This window comes from Benincasa hispida, chromosome 5, assembly GCF_027475165.1.
Source record: "Benincasa hispida cultivar pf3 chromosome 5, pf3_genome.v1.1, whole genome shotgun sequence".
Taxonomy (NCBI): domain Eukaryota; kingdom Viridiplantae; phylum Streptophyta; class Magnoliopsida; order Cucurbitales; family Cucurbitaceae; genus Benincasa; species Benincasa hispida.
The window spans coordinates 36,168,511-36,179,138 of NC_143482.1; the positions used below are offsets into that span (position 1 = coordinate 36,168,511).

The 10,628-nt window shown below is 32.6% G+C and overlaps 1 protein-coding gene across 2 annotated transcripts; it reads right to left on the minus strand.

Moving 5' to 3' along the window:
- Positions 1-1,307: 1,307 nt before the first annotated feature.
- Positions 1,308-5,919, minus strand: LOC120078136 (SWI/SNF complex component SNF12 homolog). 2 transcript variants are annotated; one of them, XR_005481927.2, is made up of 4 exons: positions 5,585-5,919; positions 3,530-5,462; positions 2,031-2,182; positions 1,308-1,898 (listed from the first exon to the last, which is right to left on the minus strand). XR_005481927.2 is itself a non-coding variant. In XM_039032356.2 (3 exons), the coding sequence occupies exons 2-3, from the start codon at positions 5,155-5,157 to the stop codon at positions 2,113-2,115; spliced, it is 1,698 nt and encodes a 565-aa protein (XP_038888284.1). In that variant the 5' UTR covers positions 5,158-5,462; positions 5,585-5,919; the 3' UTR covers positions 1,308-2,112. The 2 variants fall into 2 exon arrangements, 1 of the variants encoding a protein (XP_038888284.1); XM_039032356.2 differs by having other exon boundaries at positions 1,308-2,182.
- Positions 5,920-10,628: the final 4,709 nt, after the last annotated feature.

A 10,628-nucleotide genomic window follows, 5' to 3' on the forward strand; every position in this document is an offset into this window, starting at 1 on the left:
GCCAACAACATTAGAGACAAACATACCAAAAAGTTTATCGATAGTAACCAAATCCAAGATACATACAATTAAATTAATAACAATCCATAAACTACATGGATCCCTAGAAATTAGATGAGTCTTTAACTACATGGATCCCTAGAAATTAGATAAATCAAAGACTCATGTCTTCTATGGATAAAGCCATGTACTACAATCAAATAATGAACATTTGAAATAGTAATAGATATCTTATATACTAATCTAAAAAGACTTATCTATCAAACTACCATTTTATTTAGGGTAATTGTCTTAAGTGACAAAATTGCTAGAAATATTTTCAAATCTAGCAAAATGTCATTGTTTATTAGTGATAGACACTGATAGATATCTATTAGTTTCAATGTCTATCAACATCTATCACTGATAGACACTGATAGATATCTATTAGTTTCAATGTCTATCAACATCTATCACTTATAGACAGTGACATTTTATTATATTTGTAAATAAATTGGTTCATTTTTCTATATTTGCAACTATTTTATAATACAAAGTATGATAACAACAATTTTAGATCTATAATATGATGATTTAAATTATTAATCCATCCCTACACTATGATAACAACAATTTGCAAACTTCATACACGAAAGTTAAATTATTTAACAAACATAAAATCAAATCGATTGAAGTCCCTTTGACAACTATTTTGTTGTTTTGAAATTTATGATTTCCTCCTAATATTCTTATTATAGATTTCAAATTTCTTAAAAAAAAAACATTTGAATTCCTATTCAATTTCTTAAAACAAAAGCTTTAAAATCTCTTAATTTTTAGTTTTCAAAGTTTGACTTGGTTTTTTTAAAACATTAGTAAAAAGTAGATAACAAAATATAAAAACCTAGAGAGATAATGTTAATACAGTTAATTTTCAAAAATTAAATACTAAATAATTATCAAAGAGACCAACCTAAACACAACTCAACTATTAAACTGGTACTATTGAACTAGGAAAAGAGAAACAGCCAACTAGCCAGATAAGATTCGATGATCTAGAAATATTTCAAGCAAATATCAAACTAACTTAGACGTTAACACAATACAATTGCATGAAGATGTGTACGATCAAACCAATCATGTTTCCATAATTAAAATTTTAAGAAGTTAAAAATCACAAACTTGTGATCAACAGTTCCTAAATTACACAGTAAACTCCTTAAGAAACAATAAATCACATGTTCAACAATAGAGTTCATTTAACTCACAAATATTTTTATATTTTCTTTACATTAAAAAAAACAACAAACAAATAAAGGCAAAGTAGATATAGAAATAAATAAATTTCAAATGAAATCCTCAAAACAACTCAAGTTATTTGTAATCTAACTAATCAGGAACTTTCATAAATGTTATGTACATGATAAGAATTTGATCAAGTACAAGTGGGAGCACATTTAATGTGCATAGCAAAGCACCAAAGCAATGAGTTTAATGGCAGTAAACTGTCACAAAGTTTGGTCAGATTTATCAGAATAATCTAAGAGGAGGTGGGACCTTCTCTCTTATTGCCCTGGGTTAGAGTTGCATTGGTTTCAAATCGGATTTGTCTGCTAATCGCTGCATCTATCCTGGTATATTAGCCATTAGCGGCCTCCTGAGAATGAAGGGAGCTTCAACACCTACAAGCTCTACAACTACAGTACAAATCAGATCTTCAATAATATTACTCATTCGTGAACACCCAAATGCAGCCTGCAGGAAACTCTCTAGAATAAGATGTTCCTACATCTGATAGCTTTAAGAGAGGCCACTAAGAAACAGAAAATGGTAGATAGTTGCCTGAGTTTGATGTAATTTGTATGAAAAAGAACCTTTGGCAACAGACAAGCAAAACCATCTATGATTCTAACATCTAGCTGAAAAATGGTACAAAATGGAAATATTTTAGTTATAGCCCAATTAAGATGACTGTCCCTGACTAGATAATAACCTAGTCAAACAAGCCATGGGCTAAAATACAGAATTCCTATAATTTTCATGATACTTACTCCCTCTATTAGGAAAGGTTGATGAAGGAGATGAATATCAAACTGACGTCACCTCTTTCAATTTTGATGTTGAGCGGCATCCTTAAGTACTTCCAGGAACATCACTTCCAGCAGGTTTACGGTTCAGATACCGAATGATAGCATCCTCCACCCTGATTCAACACAATTACATAAACTAATCAACAATCAATTTTTTTTTTTTTTTAAAAAAAAACTGTATATTTAGCATATCACTCCATCATGCAGTAATCCAATGGTTGTTCCTCCCCCACCCCCACCAAAACAAAGAGCACAACACAAATGGCATCCAATTGGGTGGGTCAATCTAGCCAGTATTCGAAGAAAATATATATGGAATAGAGCATAGGGCACAAAATAGCATCCAATCACGTGGGCCATTGTTGCCATAGCCTGTAATCACAAAGCTACTTACAATAGGTTTGAGAGTGATTTTGACAAACATGCCAAACAGTGCTTTTATTATTGCCAAAATCACTATCATAAACTGTGATTATTGAAGTCTATGGGCTATAATAATTTGTAGGTTATAATAATTCGTGTTTGAAGTACAAACTGTTTTAGTATGGATATGACATAGTAAATGCTAACAAAGAGGAATAGAGGATGAGCAAAAATTGTAAATACTGTAAAAAACAGTAAATGTTGTAGCAAAAAGGCTTTTGAAATATTATTTACTATACTTAACAGTAGGGTATAAATAAATGTAAATACTAAACACTACTATTATAAATGGAGCCTCAAACATGGATGAGCTATAAAAACCCATCCCACCAACTTCAAGTTGGTGGCCCAAACACCCCTATTTTGAAATAATGATGTTTGGCAAAAATGCAGAAGTGATCTTAGAAGAAACAAAAATTGCTTTAATGTGATTAACCAAGAATCATTAAAAAGACAACTATTCTTTCATAGTTGATTTTTTAGTAATGTGATGATGAAATCGCTTTTAAGTCAAACATGGATAATCAAAAATCATTTTAAATAGTGCAAAACCATATATTAAAATAAAACACTTTTTACAAAACCATTTATAATTAAGGGCATATATATAGGAGTGATTTTGAAATAATAAAAATCACTCTTTTTCAGTTCAAAATCACTATGGAAAACTCTTTTTAAAAAATCACTCTGGAAAACATCTTTAATTATCCAAAATTAATTTTACGTTTGATTTAACTCTTCTATATATGTTTTTTTTCATATAATCAAAATTGAATTTAAATGATGAAAAACACATTTCGGAGTGATTATGAACGTGATTGTAACCATTCCAAAATATGCTCAGGCTCTAAATCACTAATGCTAAAATCATTTAAAAAAAAAAAAACCCCAATCTGCCTCTATACAATGTAAAATACACTTAAGAAGGTAACTGAATTCATAAAAACATTCATCACACGATCTCAATGAATGACCTGTGTACAATAAAATAAACAAACAAGAAAGGAAGACAGATAAAATAAACAACTATTGCTCACCATGATTGACTGTAGAAATTGGAGTGACGTTCTCTCTCTGAAAGACGGCTAGCATCTCCAGCAACTATCTTTAAATCCTTTGTTTGAGAAGTTATCAAGTTATTGATAAAATCTGCTGGAGACTGACTGAAGCCAAGAAAGAAAGCTCGCCTTCGACAGTGCTCATGGATCTTCTTTACCGCAGCAGTAATCAATTCATCACAGGAATCTATATCTTTATGCTTCTCAAGGTTTGCTAAGAATGCTGACTTTTGTTTTTCTATTGGAAAAGGCACATCCACCATGACATCATAACATGTAGTTCCAACAGGAGAGTTTCCCGAAATCTTAACTCTATGTTGTATGTTTATAGGCTGTGGAGGAATTAAATGTTGCGATATCTTCTGAGAGACCATAGAAAATTTCACCTTCTCTTCACCAAACACTTTCCGAAGACCTGGATCACATGTAATGAAAGAAGGATCATTTGAATTCTGCAACTTGTTAGCTTTCACGTACTGCCATAGTGCAGCCATAATCCTTGAGCGAGTGTCTGTTTCAATTCCAAGCACATCTGACAGAGAAGGTGAAAGACGAAACTTTTCGGGGGTGTAATTCATGTCCAATCGTATCACTGCCGTAAATTCTTTGTCTCCTTTTCTCTTCACTTCAAAGCCCTCTTGTGGAACAGGAGAACGGGCACTCTCCCATAGAATTATATGGTTATCTGGATAAAGGCTTTGATCTAAGTATATAGTAATTTTCTTGAAGAAAGATGAAAATTTTGGGTATGTAGAATTATAATTTTGCATGGCTCCAGTGATAACAGGATCTTTTCCATCTTCCAAGATCCTTCCAATTATCTTAAGTGACCATGAAGGGGATTCTACACTATTCTGATCAGAATTATTTTGATTCTGATTTTCAAATGTATTGAAGACATAGATCCGTAGGGTTTTTTGAATGCATGAAGGATTCTTTAAAGACTCTTGAATATCCTTTTTCTTTCTTGCTAGAGCAGCATCTATACGACCCTCAACTTCAAGCAATTGGGTATAAATAGCAGATTCTGGCAGAAGAGCAGCAACTTTATCAGGTATTTGTTTCTCAGGAAGCTTAACCTTCTTTCTTCTAGTGGCTGGAGTTAGCTCCATGGTTTTAAATGGTGAACTAGTGCTAGTGTTAAAAGACCCTGCAGGTCTAGAAGGTGGCTTCTGAGTGGGCCTCTTATAACTCCCTGTTCCAGGTGTTGAAATAGAGGGTGTTATACTAACATTATTAGCATTGGCACTATGAAGATGGACAGGTTGAGTATGAGCTTGAAGATGTGCATGAGCAGATTGAGCTTGTGCCTGAGCATGAGCCTGCGTGTACTGTACATGAGACATTGTACGTGCCCGTGGCTCGGACAATTGAAAATGACCTGAAAAATGTGACCCACTATGTATTTGAGGCTGTGACTGAGAGAGTAGATGGCCATGATGGTTCATTGGCCTTGTTTGCGGAACCATGCCTGAATTCCCAAAATGTGGGGCCGCCCCAACATTCCTCCCCAAATTGTTACTACTAGGGCTGTTATTCACTGGAATAGTTGCCCCCACATTCCTCACCATACTGTTGCTATTAGCATTGTTGTTATTTACCGACATCCCTAACTCATACAGCCAAAATCCTTGGGGTGGGATTAAATTATTCCATTCACAACAATGAGCCGGCAACAAAGTCTCTGAAACCCAAATTCAATCAGATAGCGAATTTTCTCACAAACACGCTTCAAACTAGTCTCACTATCTACAGTAACAAAGAATTCAACCAGGCCAAAACCACGAATATACTTGGATGATCACTAAAGAGTTCCGTCCCCCACTTTCCCGTACGAGAATTACAAGCCCTAGATTCCGAAGCGAGCTTCAATCATGCATAATGAGCTAGCATAGATTTTGGAACTAGTATGCTACAGAAGGATTTCAAAATATGAATACTTCAGAAACCGTTTACGAGAAATTTAACACGACAATTAGACAAACAGGGGAGAAATTACAAAGAAAAACGAAGGCCTATGAAAAAAATGCTAACCGGTAGTTTCTCCCGTTATTTTTGCTCAACTGATTTTGGTCTGCGCTGGGAATCGGGGTTAACGTGATTAGCGTGGCGGCGTCAGGTTGCAGCCGAGAGTGAGATAAGAAGAGGAGAAAAAAAAGTGGCGGTGGAGCGGCGATCGGCGATCGGCGACGGCAACAGAGAAACGAAGATCGAGAGAAGGAAAAAGAAAAAGAAAAAAAAAAAAAAAAAAACTAGAGGTGGTGGTCGTGGTGGGTGCAGCTGCGGCAACTATGGAAGAGGAAGAAAGGGGAAAGAAAATAGGATATCGTAAATAGTAGCCCTTTATGTTTTGTTTTGTTTTTTTAAATGAAAAGGAATTCTTTGTTATTTTAATATTTATTGACAAAGTTTCGAAAGTATTGAGACATAAATCGTCGTCTATGATTTTCGAACGAAAAATTAATATTTGACCATTTTTTTAAACAAAATGTTTGATCATTAAAGATTATGAATTTTTTTTGTTATAGAATTTGAAAATATTGATTTACATATTCTATCATTAATGACATTATATATATCAATTAAATTTAAAATCTATTTATGAGATTTTTTTACAATATTTATTTATGCATTTTTTTAGAAAATTCATGAATTATGAATTAAAAACAAACATTACATTTGACTCAAATTTTAATTTTAGAATTTTTTTAAAATAATGTTATTTTAATATTTATTGACAAAAATAGAGTTGATTTTAATATTTATGTATTTTGAAAGCAAATCATTTCATTAAAATAAATTGCTACCATTAACATGAAGTCGAGTTTTTTCTTTTTTCTTTTAAGTGAGAACCTGAATATAATGTTACATTAACAAATTACATTGGATGAATGAAGTTTTAATTTTCCAGCCTGAACAAAATTGAATCTTTTGTATATTCCAAAATTCCACCTAAAAATTTTTTCATTCAAAAAAGAAATATATATATATATATATATATATATTTATATATAAACCTTTCATCAAATTTTCATTTAATGCAGAAATTAATATAATAACGACATGTAATTAATTCAAATTTTTTTATATGGTAACTTATTAATATAGGAAATTGTGAAAACAATTAAAAAAATAAAAATAAATAAAAATCGTGGACCTCGTCCACGAGTTTGTTCTCGAATTTTTTCATATATAAACTTATTAATATGGAAAATTGTGAAAACAATTAAAAAAATAAAAAATGGAAATCGTAGACGGTGGTCTTCATTGACCAAGTCATAACATGGAGGCCACAATAATAATTGTGTACTAGGTAAATGATTTTGCTACCCTTTAATACTTTTTTCCTTCCACCTTAGTTTTGTAATTTCTTTCCTATATACACTAATTTTGTCATTATTTTAAAAAAATTACATAATCTTGAACTTATTTCGATGAAAATACCAAATTTGAAAAAAATTATATTTTGAGAGTTATTACAAAATAGTCCCTTATGAGGTGTTTCCACCAACTTCATAAGTTGGTCTTAAATAACTCAACTTTAATAGTAAATATTATTAAAGTTTGTAAATTCATCATTGAATATCTTCTTTCTCTATTTTACACATTTATTGAAGAATTTCATCTTATAACTTTGCACCCCAAAGCAGATGTATTAACTTCAGACTTCAGAACTCAACTTAGCGCTCAAACACACCCTTTATATTTTGGTTTTAGATGAAAAGATGCATAAAAAAAATGTTGAACACACCCTTCAAACTTTATACTTTGAAAATAAGTTTCCAACCAATAGTGAAGAGTTGTAATCACTAAAGCTTCAAGAGTCTCTTGGACACCCAAAAGTCATAATGAATATGAATATTCAGATTTATTTACATTATTAATATCCTATGTATCTATTCAATTTATCTATTTGCTTTTATTAAAGGTTCGTGTATTTAGTTGATAGATGAAAGATTGCATCCTTTCATAGTGTCTTTTTTTGTGTTTTATATTTGTGGAGAGAAACAAACAAGATGAATAAGAAGAAAAATGAAATTGACATAGTGAAAAAAAAAAAATAATAAAGCAACAACGGAAACATATATTTGATCCCGAGCCAAAGCTCTGATACTAAAATGTTAAGGAATCTTTGGAGGTTAGAACTATGAACCATGTTGAAAAACAAGACCCAAATAACTCAACCCCAATAAACCCCATAACCAATTTGATCTCAACCCCTAAGATACACTAGATGACAGATTACTTAAATGATCTAATGAACTAAGGATCAGACAAAGTTAGAAACTCCCATCAACCCTTGACCTCCAAAGTACTCCACAAGTAAGACAAACCAATCCTCATTTGAATGCTCCAAATATTCATGCATTCTATCACAAGAACACACGAGAAACACAGCTTAGAAAGCTTTTAAGGTTTAAAACCCAAGATTTGAAATTTCTTAATCTTCTTTTCTAAATGTGAAAAATAAAGCACTATATATACAAAATGAAAAGACATTATGAAAGGATGCAACCTTTCATCTATCAACTAAATACATGAACCTTTAATAAATGCAAATACATAATTAGATACATAGGATATTATGTTGGATTTTATGTCCTAAAACTCGTAGTTTGTAAATTAATAAACATATTCTGATTTGTTTTTCAATAAAGTTGTTATTGAAATTGTAATCTTGAATCCAATAAACTAAGTTCCTGAGGCTATTTAATGTAGTTTGAACTTTATGTAGTGATATAAAGGTGGATCAAGTTCAAATATATAGCCAAAATGGTCTATAGTATATGAATAAGGTTGGACACATTGTTCTGGGGACACTATGGATGCGGCCCACTTTGTAGTTAATACAAACGATGTGATCCTGAATCGTTCATATAGATACATGTGAGTGGGGGCATCCTATGCAATGAGTTTGCATAAGATTGAACCATGAAATAGTCACTTTTACGTTGTAAATGTCGTTTTATGTATAAAACTGACTATTTCATTCATTGATGACCTAGGTAACTTAATCTTAATCCTAAGCTAACTATGAATTCCTGTTCACTTAGAATTATCTTTAGATCTGCATAAGTAAGGGTGGTTCATCATCGCTGGCCCAATAAGCCTCGAATTTCAAGGGTAAGATCGGGGTGGATAGTTGGGAACATAGGGTGTAAGACGGAATTAACTCCTACCCGTTATAGGGATAGTAGATAGGTTGTTCCCTTTAGTACTGAATCCAGGTCTTGAACAAGGGGCCCCACCCTCTCCTTGGCCCGAGAGGGATTCGGTTTATAGGTTAGACCTTAAACCAATTGTTCATTAGAGGATCAATGAAACTTAAGGAATAAGATGTAGTCTCGAGGGTAAAACGATTTTTATGACCCAACCAAGATCACGAACAACTTGTGAAGGATTAGCTTACTAATCATGGTTATATCAAATGGACACAAATATATCTATAGTGAGGGGAGTGCAACTATGGAACTATAGTGGAATAACCCGTTAGTTAACGAATGTTGATTAGCTCCGTCTAAAGAGTTTAGCCAGCTAATCTCAGATCGTTGGAGTCCATGATCTATAGGTCCATTAGGTTCCCCTACTAGCTCATATGGAATAAACTTAGAACAGTAAGATAGAATAATTCGAATTGTTCGAATTAGGTGGAGAGAGAAACCGACAAGTATATGTGATATAGTGGTCGGTTTTACAGTTTAGAGATATAGCTTTAATATTTAAATATGATTTAAATATCAAGAATATGAATACATTCATATTCGGAAGCTCGAAAATAATAGAAATGGTCAAAGATGTAAAAAGTCAAAGAGTTGACTTTTTACTTTGAAAAGTCAAACTTTGACCGACCTTATATTCAAATGTGATTTGAATTTCGAGAAAATGAATGCGGATTCATGCTCGGGAGCTCAAAATTAGTCAACACGGAAAAAATCATAAAAAGCCAAAATGTTGACTTTTTGGTCAAAGTTTAACTTTGACCAAATGACTATTTTGTTCTTTGACTATAGTTAGTGGAAAAATCCAAACTTTTGTTGGATAATTCTACTAACAAAATAGTGGGTTAGGTGTTGGCTTATAGTGGAGACATTAAACCCACTAAGATAGTGGATTATAGGTATTGGATTTTTATGGATTTGTTTCATGCAATTGTTGCATGGTTTTTTCTATAAATCGGGCTTTCATTTTGAATGAATTTTGACATTTTGCAAAATTGTTTTCTAAAATTTGGGCTGAAAAAAGGAAAACCCAAAAACCAAAAAGGAAAATCCATTTCTTTTTCCATCTTTTTCTCTCTCTCGTTTTCTTCATCCACCAAGTTCCACAATCCGGTTCTAAGTCCAGAGGATAGTAAGTCAACTCTAGTGGTGGTCCGGAAGAGTTCGAATCAAGATTCAGTGAGGAAAAGCGATTTTCGGGAGCTACAAAAATTGTATCCTATCCTATTAATTTACTGTTTTTCTCTTGATTTGCATGCTTGTTTCCTTTTAATTAAAAGCAATTAGAGTGTCATTAGATCCTAATTCCACTGCATATGTCTCGTGTTCCATCATGTGGTATCAAAGCATGCTTTAATTACGCTCAATTGCTTTTGGTGGTTGTTTTTTTTCCTTTCTATTCAAGTGTTGAATGAAATATGGACTAAAGTGGATTTATTATGATTTTGGCATTGTTTTTTCTTTAAATTTCTTGTAGAAATTTGTAATTGTTCACATGTTTATGAGCATTAATGTGTGAAAAAGGGTCTGTAAATTTGTTGGAGTCACAAGAGTTGAAATTAGGCTGTAATTTCTTGATTCTGGGAGAGAGGACAGCAGCCAAATTGGAGAAAAATTGCTCACAGACTCAGAATTAGCCTCCAGACCTGAGAAAAGCTCCCAGACCCGACCCGCCAACCTGGATCCAATCTGGTTCGGAGTAGCCCCTAATTATCCTTTCTCTTTCTGCTTTGCATGTAATCCTTGCCACCGCATAACACGATCTTTGTATAATCTTCGTAGTCAGTCTCAACCTCAGTATCTTGTATCATCATAGTTTAGGTTTATTTTATTGCACTTTACTTTTATCGCAATTTACT